Source organism: Larimichthys crocea, chromosome IX, assembly GCF_000972845.2.
Source record: "Larimichthys crocea isolate SSNF chromosome IX, L_crocea_2.0, whole genome shotgun sequence".
Taxonomy (NCBI): domain Eukaryota; kingdom Metazoa; phylum Chordata; class Actinopteri; family Sciaenidae; genus Larimichthys; species Larimichthys crocea.
The window spans coordinates 7,249,643-7,266,969 of record NC_040019.1 but is presented as its reverse complement, the minus strand read 5'-3'; the positions used below and the strand labels follow the sequence as shown (position 1 = coordinate 7,266,969).

The following is a 17,327-nucleotide window of genomic DNA, read 5'->3' as shown; positions in this document are numbered from 1 at the left end:
ACGTAAGTCTGGGACTGACTTTTAGTCGTTAGTGAGAGCTTTGTGAAATAAAAGGCTGTGAGACAGATGTCGAGCTGGGCTTCTAGTCAGTAATATTAGCTGGCTGCATGTTGCTGATGTTAGTTGGCTGCTAGTTTTATAATAACACTTTTCATCACAAAGGTTTTGTCTGTTTTTTGGGGTTTTCTTTTTGCCTGTCTGGACTGAAGCAACTGTCAGTCATGTGGACTAACAGGCTGTGCCCACATTGTCTGTCAGGTTTTTTGTTGAGGGTTTGAGATATTCCGATGTCTTCCTCAATGCACATTGAGAAAAGTCAATTAAAAAATTAATTCTAGTGTTGCTCAAAAGGGAGTGTTTCTTTGATAGAAAGTAGTTCTAAACACCAGTCAAGGTGAGTGAAGAAATGTGTTTTGTATTTAAGTAACGTCGTCGGCTGTGAGTCATTGTATGTGTACGTGTGTCAGCTTCACCCTGACAGACTCCACGTGACTACTGTCAGGCTTTGTCTCAAAATATCAGCATGTGCCAGCCTCTGTCATGGGATTTTGATCAAGTCTTTCTTCTTCTCTTGCTGTCTGAAAATAGCTGCTACAACATTTGTATTCCAGTTGATTACACTGCAACACAGCAGCAATAGTTGAGCTTCGGATTTCACTGCATTCATCTTCATAAAAATAGCTTTGGCTTTCCTGTGTGACTTTTTTCCAGAGCCTTTTCCATATTGATGAAGGTTTTATCCGTAGTTCTGTGCCCATTAGTCAGTCAGTCAGTCAGTCAGGGACTGAACGTGCCTCATGGGGGTTGACCCATAGGCTAACTCACACAGTGCCTCTCTCTTTCTTTCAATCACTTGACTATCCTTTTAACTTGTGGAAAAGGGATTTTTATAGTTATTTGCTTATGCTCCCATCGGCCAACCTCTAATTTGGACCATCTATAAAATGACTGCTGAACAGCTGATCAGTTGATGAATGATCAGATGTCCACTAAATATTGATGGATTATAATGCGACCAAACTTATAAGAACAAAAATATGTGAATTGAAACAAAGTTTCTAGATTGCTGCTGATTTTCTCAAACGAGGACGAGATTTGAGTCACTGACAGCAGCTCAGTTAAACAGTAATGGCTCGGCCTGCATCTCTAATCACCGCAAGCTTTAAATTCACATCTTTCATTGTTGTTTTCTTTGCACAGGGAACTCCCACACTCCTGCATCATGCAAATTTAATTAAAAAGTTGTTTGTTTGTTTGTTTGTTTGTTTAAATGACAAGATAAACTCCAGCTGCTACAGGCAACGTAAATGTGTCTTCAGGCATGTTTTCCTGATACACATTGCATGTATTGATTTATCTCTGATGGAGATTAGCTGATTAGCTGAAATCAGATAATTTATTAGTTAGTTTAGTTAGTAAAAACAGAGAGACAAATATTAATGTTTTGTTATGAATCACCTTACGCCCACTCAAGGACATATAAACAGATTAAAGTCCAATTAATATGGCGAAGGAAGGCACAGAATAATGAGGCAGCACATATGATGGGCCACATTACAGATTACATAATGCCATCAGGTAATTAATTATTATACTACACATGTACTCAGTGTGTATTGACCCTTTTAATGAGGGGAGTTTATTTGAATGGAAAACTCTCGGTAACTCTCTCATAGCATTACCCTAAAACACTGAAGGAAAACGTGTTTCAAAAAGTTCAAGGAGTTTCACCTGGTGTCATGGATTTGATGTTTAAATGACCATTTTTATAAGAACTTTAAAGTGATTATAGTCTTAAAATTAGGCTGAAACAAGGGCGAAAAATCAATTTAGCTTACTTTATGAAAATTATTGAAAGCTGCAGGAACAGCTATCAGGATCAAAAATAAACTTTGAAGCTGAACATTTAACATTTAGCAAAGAGCCACATATTTCCCTCAGGAGTTAGAAGAGACCAAAAATAAATCTGTGAATATTGGACTTAGATTCATCAGGTGGTCAAAACATGAATAAATGCTAACCTTGCTGCACTGGATGTGAAAATAGGTGAGTGTCTGATCTATACTAAAAATGTACAGGTGGAAATGAATGAAATGAATTGTTTCATTTAGCTGCTTCAGTTTCAGGATCCTTGTATTGTTCATACTGGCTCACTGTGACGGTTTACTGAACCCTTGAATAGACTGAAACGTTTGTTAATGATACCAATAAAACCTGTGCTTTTCCTACTACGACAAATCAAGCGTTTATAGGGTATTACATCCCATTAACAGTCTAATAGTCTGAGTATTGTGCGACTCACTGCACTAAAATCCAATCCAATATTTCAGAGTAAAAACTTTCATTGTGACGGTACATGCTTGAGTTCTTCAAAGAAAAGAGCCACGCAGCGCTAGATTCACATCAGCCCCTGAGATTTATGATTTAATATTTCATTTTGTTTCTAAGAGCGGGATACTAAATCATGATTTAAATGACTTGTGACTTCTGTATGTGTGAAACACAGAGGTGAATATATGCAGTGAATCCTGCTTTAGACTTTTGCAGCACATTGTACTGCACAGGAACACACATCTGTAGCATTAACGTGTTTCAACTGCAGGGCATTTTCATCATTGTTGGCAAGCACCAAACACGCTGACATGACCAAGGAGATCCATAAATTCTCACATTGTTTCAATGCCATTAACAGGTCTAGTTGATATGCAGAAAACACGTCTTTTAATTAGGGAATTCCACTCTGACCAAGTTGGATTTGATTTAATTCCTTCTGTCACGCGGTGTTACGCTGATCTGATCTGATCATAGTGTGCTTTTCCTACAACGACAAGTTGAAACGTGTGCTGTGAGAAAACAAAGAGTTAGTCTGTTTAATGAACCTCTCATGTCAGCAGCTCTTTATCCCTTTATCCCTTCATCTTTTCACTTTTTATGCCATTTTATATCAATTCAATTAATTTGGTCTTGTATCCTTTTGGCTTGATCTCATGCAGGCGTTCTGATGTACACTACAGAACTAAAGTCTGATAAGTGTATTAGCTGCTTATCCTCCTCTGCATGCCTTTCATAATCACTGACGTCTTCCCCTTGGTTCATCTGTTCACATTCACCTTTATTGTTGCTGCTGCTGTACGTGTTGGAGATAAAATCCTGCTTTTCACTTTAATGTTTGCCTCTGCAGTAATGCAAAACAGTAATCATTTACCTGAATGTGGATTTTGGACTTGGTTCATAATTGAAACTATGTAATGCGAGAAAACAGTTTAATCTTTTTTATGATGATTTCTTCAAATATATGTAAATTATATTCATGACTTTTGCAGGATATTGTGCTGTAAAGTCTGCTCCCTCTCCACACCTTGTATGCCTTGAGGACTGTTGGGACACCTTAACCGACCCGCACAACCTCATGTTGCTCTCGGCTGTCACCTGTAATGAGAACAAAGGCTTGTCTTCACTTTGTTTCCCAGATTGTTCCTCTGCCCTCCCCCATGTGCTCTCCCCTCTGTACAATATGGTTTTCAGCCTGGAGACCTTGTCACTTATTTTGACAGACGGCTTCAAGTCTACACAACACATTTGAGAGTGGTACCAATCTTCTAATCTACCTCGAGGCATACACTTTCACACTGTCTTGTCTCGGCCCCTTCTTATATGAACTCAGTGGCCACTTTATTAGGTGCACCTGTATCATCAGCTCAGCTATAAATTCTACCTGAGATAACGTAGAGGTCATCGATTAACTCTTTGTTTATTATTGAGCTTGTAGTTTGCAATGATGTTAAACTGGACTGCACTGCTGAAGTCAAAGGTCAATGGTGAGGTCATGAAGGAAGAAAGTGTTCAGGAGCCTCTGATGTCTTATGCTGTATTATTTATTGATGCTTGATCAAGGAGAACTAGAGACACTCTCAAAGTTCATCAGAAGTGCCTGAATCGGTCTCACATTCTGCTGAACTCGTACTGGTTGATAGACTTTAAACCATGGAGGTGTTATTGTCAGCATATTCTACTCTGGAGACACAGACGTCTGTTTACGCAGATTGGAACGTCAACGGCAGCTATCTATTATGTCTATGAAGGCAGCAACAGGTCTCTTCGACCCTGGCCACCACAGTGTTGAGATAGGCTGGCACCTAGTCAAAGCCAAACAATCAAGGCCCACACATGACCTTGTGTAACCTAAGGATAGAAAATTCCATAACACTATACTGACGAGTATCTCTAATGTTGTCCAGGACTGGCTGCTGGCATGAGCAGGCTATGCGGTTGCTTTAGAGCCACAGCTGCTATAGGGAGAGCGAAGGGCACACATTAACTTGGACTTGTGTTGCTCACTACTCACTTTGTACAGCGTCAAGTTGACTCAGGGGCTGCCAACTCTCACACAATGATCATCAATGATGTTATCAGTTATTTATTCATTTTTGACTGTATCATGTCACACAGGTCTCTGTGTTGTCATTTTGAGACTCGGTTTCTAAAGTTTTGTCAACATGTGAAAACTCATCTGAGACCCGGCCTGTTTGGAGTTCATTAGTGCAAACGGCTTCATTCAGCGGCTCTTCTGGCAGCAGCACAGCGTTTATCCTATACTTTTATTGCTTAGCTGCAAACTGTCAGAAGATGAACTGGCTTTGTATCCTTAATAACAACTAGTTTCTTTGTTTTCTGGACAAAATGATCCTCCATGATCTTTGAATCATTTACTTTTCACATTACGTTTCTGTTTGTAGCTACTTAATTATGTGTATATCTCTATTGTGTGTGTGTGTTCATTTAGTTATTAGCGGTGTGTGCGATTTGTTGATTATTTTTTGGGGCCACAAACAAAACCTTGCACAGGGCCACTGATTGCCTTGGGCCGGCTCTGGTCCAGTCCAACAGCTCCACTAACTACAACTTTAGTAATATAACATACAGTTTATTATTGACCTTTAACAAAGTTTTTATTAATTCCCATTAGAAGTTTTGTAAAGGAACAATATATTAGATATCAGATATATTGCCCTGGATTACATTAGGTTATATGGATGTACTTAATAAAGTAGCCAGGAGGTATATGATTAATAAGAAAGATTAATCATGCTGGCACTGTTTGGCTTTGTTCTCCTGAAGGACTTCTCATTCCTAGGAGAAAAAAATGTCATTTTATTTGACTTTATTATGTTTGACAGTGGATACAGTTTATTATATATTTTTGAGAGTCTCCTTGAGATGAAACAGTATCTCTTGAAAATAATAGGATTTTTTTTTTACTCCCAAAATAACTAAGCCTACCATTCAACAGTTATGCATAACAGCCGTGTGAGGCTAAACATTTGATAGTTTACTCATAAATGTCAGCCCAACAGCGGGGCTAGAAGAAAGGTGAAGGGATCAACAAAGTCAGACGGATTAATCTTCTGTAAAACATGAATGTCTGAATAAAATCTCATTTTAATCTACACAATACAACAAAGCAGCCAGCTATGGTCTGTTTCTCTTCGTGGGACAAATATTAGATTAACCTTTCAGTGTCAGATATTAACTTTATTCATGTTGTCAGAGATGGGCTATTGAGAAAAAAATAAGGGCAGTTGTAAAAGATTAACCTAAAATGTAATAATAGATTGAAGTTTGGAAAATCAAATGTTATTTTGCATCTTTCTCCCATTTCATTCTCAGCCACAATATCTGTTGTACAAGCTTTTAGCTATTCTAGTTTTAACTTAACTTTCAGACTACTGCTTTGTTAAACCTGCTTTACATTTACATTTACATTTCATTTAACACCGGAGCTTGAAGCTAGATTTACATTTCATTACATGACAGTGAATAACAGTTATTTATTCAGTTACAGTTATATATTATATTATTTGTTTGAATGATATTTAATGTCTGTTATGTCAGGTTACCACCTACATATGTCAGCATCCAGAAGGTTGAGTGTACCGTCAGTATCACAACAGGTTGTTTTTTTTATCATGCTTTATTTCTGTTGCCATGGTAATCTTTGTGATATTGTGCTCTTTCAGTTACTTTGAGTTATTAAGGGATCTTTATAAGTTGTGTGACCTTACTTACAGTTTTTTGTAGCTCTTAATTGCTGTACGCACTTCGTCTCGCTTCTTTATTACATCTGCTAAGCCTTTCCTACATTTATCAAGCATTTCCTGCACATTTCAAACCTGAGCAAACTGCTTATTATGTTCAATTTAAAGTGAGCCAACAGACATATTAAATAAAACACTTATATAATAATAATCTTGGCTGTAACCCGTTCTTCAAATTATCATCAGGAATAGCGGAACGAGAAAGTGGTTTCTCTCTCAGGGGGTCTTGTTGAAACATTCTTCTTGTTTAAGTGTTTATATTCAATAGATCATGCTTTATTGCACGCTATGAAAAAAAAAAATCCTTTTTGTGTCTCACAAATAGACCTGACATGAATTTAAATAAATGAAGGTGCTTGTAAAAAGGATTTCTACGGTTTAAAAGCATTTCAGCTGAACGATTCTCCTTTTATAATGTCATACACTTAAGCATTTGCACAGCAGTAACTACAGTTGCTACACTGCAGGATATAGGGACAAAAACATCATGTAAAACAAACATACCGCTGAGACAATGTTTTAAAAATCAATATCTAAACCTTCTGAGGCCCAGCTTGACTGCACAGTTGCCTTGAAACCCTCTGAACACTCTGAAATGATTGACTGAATAAACCAGATGAGCACAGAGGGTGTGAGCCCCCCCAGAGAAAGATTTAAATGGTGAGTGGTGAACAGTCAGTCTAATGAGAGATTAGTGATGTTATTTCTACTTCCTGTTTGTTACCAAAGATGTAGATCCAGCAGCAAAAGAAATTGGGTATAATGTGTGTTGTGTATGAGGAAGGGGAGGCTAGGTGGTAAGAAATGTGTACATACAACTACATTTGTGTTCTGTTTTATGCTTAAGTAATGTATGGGATAATTTATAAGTGTGTGTGTGTGTGTGTTTGGGTCATTATCTACCAAGCGCCATGTGTTTCCAGTGAAAGCAGCACTGCCAACTGCCACCAAACAAGAGATTAGATGGGGGGGTTTGGGAGCTCACACACAGTGAGTGGAGAGCCTGTAAACGCTGAACTGTTTCCATATTAAGGTCTGTACGCAGTCCATTGTGTTGAGTCAGGCTTATGTTGCCCTTGGACAGTGGAAGAACGTCAGTTTTACTAAGAAACAACATTAGAGAGGAGTCATAGTTTACTTCTCACAAACATTAGATTCTCCTGCACTGCAGCAGCTTCGAAACAAACTTTATGGAGAATTATTTTGGTTCCACCTGGTGGTCACTTTGAGTACGACCGCTGCACATCATCTACCAGGCTTATTGCTCCAAGATGCTGCTCTAAGTTTGTATGAGCTATGGGACATCCTCCTTAACTTGATTAGAGCACACTTTACTGCCTGCCAAATCAAGCTAGCAGCCCGTTAATGTAATTGAGTCAAGGGCTGACTCAACAAATGAGGAATTGCTACCAATTAACCAAATGGATTTTCACTGACTGGACAATGATGAAAATGTTGTGCCGTAACAAGATCGGGAGCTGGAGGCCAATAACATTTATCCTTTATGTCCTTAAAGATGCGAAAGGCATATCTCACTCTCTGTAACTAATACCGTTAATTAATCCTTAAACGCAGGATCAATAACGAAAACACAGACATGTGTAAAAGGTCAACAGTCTTTGGTTTAATTGGTATTACAGTACAAACAGTAAAACAAAGCATTGTGGTCAATCCGTGAAATGTGAAGGCAATACAAGAAGTAGGAGAAGAAGCTCATAACGTGGTTTGCAGAATAAAAGGCAGCTGTTTTTTTGTTCTCAAGTTTCTTTTACTCGCCTCCACACAGCTCAAGCAGGATTTTGCGGTAGTCACCAGACGTGTCTCCCTGCACGGAAGAGAAAGATAAGTGAGATGTCAAAGGACAGGTATAGGGAATAACTGCAATCCGTCTCATGAAGCGGATATTCTTATTTAGATTCCAAGAAACAGACAATATCACTCTTGATATGACTTTAGCTAATAAGATTAACAGTTAATTATTACTATAACAATATCACAGTTGGTGTATTGCATGTATTGATGTAAAACCTTTTGCTGACTAAAGTATTTCCCGCCCCCCAGTGTCTCACCTTGATGAAGGAGTAGAGAGTCTTGCCATACATCTTCAGGAACTGCGCCTTAATGTCCAACATGTCAATCTCCGCCCTGGCGACCATTATTCTGATGAGGATACTATCTGTAGTGCCCAGCCCCTGACAAGAGAGAGTGACCGTTGGTACCACTGGCTAGACTTTGTCCCAGCTTGTTCTTATGACATACAGTATGATAACATCAGTTTACTCTTATTTCATTACAAGCATGAAATATTTACCTTCATTGATTTGTATAATCTCTCAGCAAAGAACGCTGGCTTGCTCCTTAGACATTTCACTGGAGAGCAAAAACAAAAGCACATGAGCTGCAATGCTTACCTGATTTAAACAGGTATTCCTATTATTTTTGAGCTTCAACAGCAGAAAGTTCCTCATCATTTAAGATTTTGGTGACATATTTGGTGCCAGGCAGTCACTGCGGTGTGTTTCTGCACTAAACCTCCCACAGATAAACCTATACTGTATGGTATTCCCTTCTATTTTTATGAATCTTTATAAATTAGCAATAAATTTGAAGGAAAATGTCGCAGCAGAGACAAACCTATGGCCAGAAAGACGTCCTCCAGACAGCCAGACATCTCCCGCTTAATGCTGTCCTCAATGTCTCTTCCAGAAATCTTCTGGTACTCCTCAAACACTGAAGGAAAACAATAAGATTAATGGTACCATTCAAGAACACATCCATCTGAGTGTCACACACTGATTTTACATTATCAAACTCATGACACTTCATGAATAAAGTTGAAAGTGAGTGTTTTCTCCTAAAACTGCCACAAAGGGTTGGGTACAAATTCGCAATTTCTTCTGCGTGACTGGCAGAAGCTAAGAAGAGGAAGTATAGTCATGTGACCCAGACTAACAGACACAAGGGTATTAAATGTGTGAATATGCAGTGAGAATACCTCGCATCAGATGGTTTCGGTTCCTCACACAAAGCACAGTGAGGAATTTAACCTCGTCCGTGCCCCATCGAGCCTCACCAGCCTCGTAGATTTCCTATAATCACAAACATTAAGAAGGGGGTCATAGAGGGGGTCACAACTGAAACACATACTTTCATATAAAAGAACCTGAAGTCTTACCTTGGCATCTAGGACAGCCTGGGCCTCGTCCACTTTGTCGCTTTCATCACGTCCAGCCTGCCAAGACACAGCAGCATAAAAGAAAGGAGGTGTCAGAAAAAGAAAGAAATGAAACAGAAGTAAAAAAAAAAAAAAAAAAAAAAATGATACAGAAGTGTGCTTCCTCTTCTCTAAACAAACAATGGTTAAAAATATATTTTTAACAGTCACCCAAAGTTCTCTCTGACATTTCATATTTTGACAGAAAGTTTTCAGAAACATAAAAGGAAGGGAATACTTTTAATTTGAACTGCATTTCTTCATCATTACAAAATAAAATTCATAATTTAATTTTATATAATCTATCATAATGTGCCATTAAAACATTGACCTAGATACAGACTAGAAGAGGAGAAGGCTTCATGTTTGCCCACCGTGAGTAAAGAGACCAAAACCCTCTGAAACATTCCAGATGTGTCTCCGCACACAGCGTCTTCCAAGGATTTTTCATATTCTGCCACGAGAAACAGAATAAAGACAATACATGTTACTAATACATTTTGGCTACCATGGGACCATATACCATATGATTTTGACACGCTGCGCAATTTTTACCCCAGTTTTTTTTGTAGTTTTCACAAACTTCTGAGAAATACATCTATACATTCGTACATGTTCCCTCTCCCTACAGTTTATACAGTATGTTAAACTATTTTCCACATTCACTTCAAACTGTTTGGTGCAAGTTTAGCATGTCTTTTAAAACCAAAACAATGAGCTCAAAGTGAATAAAAGAATGCAGCCACCACTTTCAAGTTAAAATCACAGAGACAAATGAATGAAAATGAGTTATGAGACATACTTTCTATGAGATTAATAAAATATAACGAAGTCTGGAAAGCAAATATTCACCACTTAATACAGTTTCATTAATATTTATTGCAGTGTGATCTAAATTGACCAACTGTTCTCGTATAATTGGTACAAAAACATGTACGTGTAAGTGATACAAAGCACTACAGCATAACAATTTATTTACATGCATGGAAAGACCAATTTATTTAAAAAACACTTTAAAAATACTTTCAGGCTATCGTCATTGCAACCACAGAAGAACAAATAAGCAAACAATAAACCACCACACAGAGAGCGGCAATGGCTTTTATGAATAATTTATGTCATCCACTGTTTTCTAATAATGAAGGTCTTTGCCTCTTCAAACGAAGAGCAGAAGCTTTGTCACTGATACACAATATCAGATATCATACACAACACATAGGCGCCAACAGACACTGCGACATACCACGACCAGATGTCAGGAATTGTATTCACAGACGAGAGACACTTACCTTTCTTGTAGAACGCAGTGATGGTTCGTATTTCAGCGTTTGACCTTGAGGCGAGAATATCAATGAGGCAGGCCTCCTCTGTCCCAGCTCCCTGTGATGAACAGATATAGGTACGAAGACAGTGAATACACAAGATAAGTTTATGAACTAAAGAAATGGAAGCTTAAAGGATAAGTTTAGTCTATGATTTTATTCTGATCAACAAAGAGTTAGCCTGTCTCTCAATACTTTCCAACCTCCCTACCCCATCTGTGCCTCTCAGTTTCAAGCCCATTCATCCATACATGAACTGAAGGCAGGTCACATATACACACATTACAAAAGGCTAAATCATTTCCTAAAACATCACATTTTCCAGCAAACATTACTAAAACAAGAGTGAATTGTGTATTTGCTGGAGGGGGGCTATTTTCAGCTGTGGATTTATACACACTAATGAGTATTTACTGCAGCAGAAAGGTGTACGTGGGATTGACTCAAAATAACTACAGTGCCCAGGTTCATTGTAACGAAGGAACATGTCACCCACTGCAATGATGTGTCATAATGGTGTGTTTTTGGACAGCAGTGGCACACAGGAATAAAACAGATCAGGCTTAAACACTTTGTGGTTTTGGTGTTTCCGTGGGATTTGTTCTCAAATCACTAGACTTATCCTGTAAAAGACAAAAACAAGTAAATGAGAAACTCTGACCTTCATTGCACTTCTCAGCTCGTAGGCATCATACACAGGCGCCAGCATCAGCAGACCTAGAACGACACTCCTGAAGTTCCCACTCAGCTCTGAGGATAGATCATCAGCCAGGTCCTGCAGGAGGACGGGAACAGATGGATTAACAGGAAGAACAGCCCACCAGTCATTCTCAATACTTCAGTAAGAAGATGGACGCATAGTCAAAGCTTCTTATCTTTGGTGTTAAAATACGTAAATACTGGCTTTATGTTTGTGTTTTGTGTTGCCAGTGTGGACATGAGACATGACTTCACACATTCCACTCTTCCTCACTTGTGTCTCCACTAGAGGGTGTGGTTTCAGGACAGCTTTTCCACATAACTCGCCTGTGTGACCGCATGTGGGCGTCACCACGTGCAACATGACTCACTCTTTCTGCCCTGTGAGGATTCGACTCACAAGCTTTGCTTTCTCTGCAGCTCTCTCGGAGGAACTTACAGATAACTTTATTGACATTTTACCGGACAGTGGGACGTTTATTATCCCCTCATGTCAACACATGTAACATCCTGGACTTCCTTTTTAGTTGATATATGGATCCATATAATCATTAGACAAAGAAACATCAGTGTGAAACAGATCTCTGCGGTTTCACTTTTTTGTTTTTATAGAGGGGGAACATTTCTCTTTCCTACAGACTACAGGGCTCTCTCTGTCCTGGTGTTTGTTTACAGGTGCTATTCATTTCTGCCTTACAGTTAATGGTTAACTTGCACACTATCGGCACTGTGCTAGCACACAAAACCCCACCTAAAGTGAAAAAACGTGGACACAGTGGAATAAGAAGTTAAGAGATGACACATCCACTGCTGCTGCCAAAAGTCTCCATCATATTCTTCTCATAATCTGTTTCTTGTGTTTCGTGCTGTCTTGATTTATGATGAAAAACACATTTTTATTCACTTTGTTTAGTTTAGTCACTTTGAGCAGTCAACACTCTCACCTTCCCCACTGCTTGTTTGTAGGCCTCTTTGATGCGCTGCCTCTGGGCAATAGTACGATGTGCTATGACCTCGATGATAGCTGCCTCATCAGTGCCTGCAAGAAATAACACAATATAGAATCACCAACTAATACTCATTTAAAATGTATAAAATTGTAAGGGTGGGATATTGTTCTTGCAGCTCAATTTAAGAGCTAGGGTTCATCCAAAACACTGCAGATATAATCCGAACACACAGTTGTTTTGTTGGTATCGGCATAGAAACCATCTGTTTGCACCAGGACTCAAACTAGAGTCAGGGGAGGATGATTATGCCAGCTAACAGCATTAACATTCCACGCTATGAATGTGCTGATAGTGAAAAAAATGTGACTGTTACACACTCCTGGATGTTTGGATGTACCTCTGTGAGTGGTACATACCTGCCTACATGGTTTCAGCGTTAGTTTACTACTACTTCCTGTAACATCAGCAAAAAAAAAAAAAAAGATTATGTTTCCCTTCATATCAGGAGTGGAGAAGAACCTTTACAGCACATTGTGTACAGGTGAGGCAAAGTACAAAGACGCACTCAGCATAATGAAGTGACAATGAAAATAAAGGGTTGCTATGGCAACACAAGCGCTGAGCAACACTGACTTTAGTTTTCAAACTTTCCTGGAGAGGAGGAGAGGAAGCGAGGAAAATAATAATTACATTTTTTTCCCTCCTATGGAGGCCTAGTTTTATTTACACAGTCCAACATATCTTTGGCTAATGATGGTCTCTGGATGTCAGCGGCTGGATCACTCACCAGCTCCCTTCATGGCTTCTCGGAGCTTCCCGACATCTGCCTCTGGGCTAAAACCAGCCGCCTCAGTGACGGTGCCACGGTTTCCAATCTGGACATAAGTTAAAAAACACAAGACCATTTTTCTATTTACTGTTTCACTTATTGTTACTTCACTTGTGTGTTTGAGCTCTGTTCAGAAAGATGTATGCACAGAGACACTAGTAGGCTGTTTTCAAATGTATCTACTAAACAGGAAAGTTTCTCTGAAGATACATTCCTATATTTTTAAACCCGGTTTGTGTTATTGTGTGACTTGTGTGGTGATTCATAGATCTGTATTAAAGTGTTAAACCACAAAAGTCATGCAATACTACAAACTGACTGATCGATACAACTGTAGACCATCAACTCCTGTGCTCTGTCAATGAGGTATGGTGTTGGGGTGATCTTAATCTTAATCATATAAAGGTCTATCTCTGTTGAAAGCCTTTCCATAAGGTTGCCAAACAACCACAACAAACAACTTGAGCCTGTGAGTGTCAGGAACAAGCACTTTTAGAGGATGTATATTTACGATGCACTATTGCCCAAAAGGGTTGCAGGCGTTACAGCCGGTTTCGCGAATGCCGGCTGCAGCGCTCTTGCTCAACTGCTGGACCAATTTCAGGAACTATTGTACACCATTAGTCACGGAAAAAAGGGTCCAGGCTGAAAAATACTTAAGTTTCTATTTAAATCTGAGGTCAAGCAGTTCACATATGAGCAGGACTTTGTGACATCACAACACAATCACGCGTTTCTAAAAGTTTGATGCAGAAATTTGACAATCAATCATTGAAAACGGACTTCTCAGTGAAGTGCATGAGACATTTTTTGTCCAGCAGTTAAAACTTTTGAAATTTATATTACCATAGATTGGAATAACAAGGAAGGAATTTGGATAATAATAATCCAAAGCAGAGTATTTTATGTCTTAAAAACACGCGTGTGGAGGGGACCTTTAAAAAATAAATACCATCTATAATGCTATTAATGCTAAACAGCACAGTTATTAATCGATTCATCGGTCAGAAAGAGACCGAATTTTGGGCCATTCGTTGCAAATTTATAAACGTCTATTAGGAGAATTAGTTTCCACAACTATCAGAATCACAAGGAGGATGTTTTACATGATCAATGTGTTACAGTATGACTTTTAGCATCAATTAAACTGGCTGAAATGCTGAAAACTGAAAGGTAGTATCATGAGAAACATCAAATTTCATACCACAAAGTTTCATATAAGATAAACATAAAAACAACTTTTATCATTTGTGAATCACAACAGTAACGTATCATCACAATATCATGGTAACCAAGATAAAAAACAAAGCCATATTCAAAACCGAGCACAACAGTCTTTCATGATGATGCAAATAAACGCAAATGTTAATGATGCGTCTTGACTTGTGTGCACAGGTGGACAAGCAGCAACTATGGGACGGACTTACCGCTGCCATTGTAGAAGAAGAGTGCGGATATCCGAACCGGAGGTGCAGAAAGCTACAAGAGAACAAACATAATCATGCTGGTTTGTCGGTTGCGTTAGAAGAAACAAACTGTGGTGTCAGGTTTTTGTTTTAGTGGTATTAAACGGGATCTTGGTTTTAAGTGTGACCCTCATTAACCTTTGATCAATATTGTATGCATCATCTCTGAGAGGGTCATGGGCTCTCGTGTTCCACGTCTGTTCTGGTGTACAAGGAGCTAATCTCATTAAGCTCTTGTTTGTTTGGACACACCTGTAATTACTCCACCGAGGACAAAAGGCAATGGGATTTTCCTACCACTCAGGGATCAACTTGCCGCTGACAGATAGTCATCACGTATCTTATTTTATTAAAGCAGTTAGAGAAGTCCCATTTTGTTTACAAGCCACTGTGTCATCAGCACAGATGTTTCAGTTCCTCCTGAAACAAGGACACCTTGTCTCACTAATCAGACGAAAACAGGATGGCTGTCCCGGAGTTTGACAACGGAGACATTTACTAACAAACAAAAGAGACCTCTATGTGGAGTGGATTGTGATGTAAACACAGGGCAGGTGACTTCTACTGAAACTTCACACCATGTGTGGACCATAGACGTTTTTTTGTAGATGCAGAAAAAGTAGATCCTGGTGGTTTAAATCCTCTGAACAAATAACAAATAGTTTGTTAATCCTCAGGTATTAAACACACAACACTGTGTTTGTGTGTGTGTGTACATGTAGTACATGAACCAGACTCATATCTGGGCTAAGTGTTTTGAATTTCATTGTGTTCCTGTTGGTTGGATTTCAATTCTTAAAAGCTTTTTTTTCTTTGAAAGTGATTGGATCACAAGTCTGTAACGTCACAAGTTTTCAAGAAATTGAGCAATAGTAGGAACGGGCGTTCAAATCAGACTGGAAAAAAACTTTATACTTGAATTATGCATACAAAGTTGTTATTGCAACTAAAATATATCCCGCATAGTCACACTAATATACACTTTTCTCCATGTTCTGGACGCTGTAAATTCATGAAAATGCAAAGATGAACTCGCATTCAGGAAGCAGAGCTGCTGGGTAACACACTGACTGAACTTGGACTGAAGTTAGTGGGCACACCCTGCAAGATAGATAGAGAACCAACCGCCTCAGTCTGAGCTCGACTCTGTTAAATCAAACACCGCAACAAAAACAAAACAAAAAAACATGTGGCGGGGTCTCTGACCTTCACCTTACCTGTCCTGGAGACAATTCACTCAGTGCAGAGGCCGACGAGAGGGGGGCTGAAGCGTCACCCTGCCAGGAAACCAAACGTTATAACTAACAGCTGCCCTCACGCCCCACCCACCGGGGGGACGCGCATCTTTAAAAGGAGCCTCCCTTCGCGTGCGTGTTAGCGCGTGCACGCGAGCTACTGCTGCGTTCAGGGGATGTCGGAAGAAAGAAAATGTACTTTTTTACTTCAGATAGATAGATAGATAGATAGATAGATAGATAGATAGATAGATGTCTACACATACCTGGTCAATGTATTATTTAGATTATATGTCTACTTAAATGTCCAGTGTGTAGAATTAAGTGGCATCTAGTGGTGCAACCGACTGAATATCCCTCACCTCACTCTCTTGTTTCAAGTACGAAAGGGAAAAACTACAGTGGTTTGTGAAACTTGGCCGAAAAAAACGTGAAAGGTCTTATGTAGAGGCAGCGCTTGGTTTGTCCTTTCATGCCTGCTGTAGAAACATGTTGGTTCAAGATGGTGGACTCCATAGAAGAGGACCAGCTGTAGATATAAAGGGCTCATTTTAAGGTAAAAATAAACTTAGCAATTCTTATTTTCAGCTGATTATACACTATTGAAGACATAGTTCTGAATATTATATTCCATTTCTGTCAATTTGCCCCCTTAAATGTTACACACTGGACCTTTACACTGACCATTCTTGGTCATTCATTGTCTACAGCCTAATTTACCTTTATATAGTTTTTATTTGAGTTTTTATGGTTTTTAACTTTATATCTCTTTTTGTAGTTTTATTTCTTTTCCATAAAAACATGTTTTTATTTTTTATACAAGTCTCTATTTGTACAGATCTTAACCCATGTTTAATTTCTCTGCACATTCTTAATTTCTTTGCTCAGGCTTAATTTAAATTCAGATTAATTAATGCATGTTTAATGTATGTTTACTATATCTGCATGCGCCTATCTCTATCTTTAAGTAACATATTCAATACAGTGTGGCATTAGTAGTTTTTAATATTCACACTATAAATAGCCTAAATTATCTGTAATTATGTTTCACAGATAGAAGAAGAACAAGTGAAACCAAATACAAACAGCGATATTCTTTTTAATTAGACTAATTACAGTAAATTAAATTAAATTAAATTTGAAGAACAGTCATTTTGATGCTGGTTTACTGACTCCTTCTTTTCTTCTCTTGTAAGGTTTTAGATTTATATATCGTATAGTTCACTGTTACTTGGCTTTTATCTTACTGTTTTTGGTTTTATTTAACTGTTATTTATACCCTGTGTATATAGTGTTAAATTGTATATCTTATAGCTGTATAGTGGTAAAGTTTTTTCTGGGGATGTTATGTTATGTTCAAATGTTTTTTTTGTTGTTGTTGTTGTTGTTGTTTTTTGCTATTATATACTATCTAACTTACCGTTTGGGATCTGCTGTAACAAACACAATTTCCCTGCAGGGATTAATAAAGTATTTTTGATTCTGATTTTTGATTTTTCTAGCTGCACTTATGTCTT

At 38.5% G+C, this 17,327-nt stretch overlaps 1 protein-coding gene across 2 annotated transcripts; it reads right to left on the bottom strand.

Annotated features, from left to right (window-relative positions):
- Positions 1 to 7,697: 7,697 nt before the first annotated feature.
- On the bottom strand, positions 7,698 to 15,928 carry anxa4 (annexin A4). 2 transcript variants are annotated; one of them, XM_010736140.3, is made up of 13 exons: positions 15,793 to 15,928; positions 14,537 to 14,588; positions 13,068 to 13,155; positions 12,275 to 12,369; positions 11,293 to 11,406; positions 10,599 to 10,689; positions 9,684 to 9,763; positions 9,271 to 9,327; positions 9,091 to 9,184; positions 8,730 to 8,825; positions 8,407 to 8,465; positions 8,165 to 8,287; positions 7,698 to 7,920 (listed from the first exon to the last, which is right to left on the bottom strand). In XM_010736140.3, exons 2-13 carry the CDS (start codon positions 14,543 to 14,545, stop codon positions 7,864 to 7,866), a joined length of 963 nt encoding a protein of 320 aa, XP_010734442.2. In that variant the 5' UTR covers positions 14,546 to 14,588; positions 15,793 to 15,928; the 3' UTR covers positions 7,698 to 7,863. The 2 variants fall into 2 exon arrangements, with proteins under 2 accessions (XP_010734442.2, XP_010734450.2); XM_010736148.3 differs by having other exon boundaries at positions 15,782 to 15,914.
- Positions 15,929 to 17,327: the final 1,399 nt, after the last annotated feature.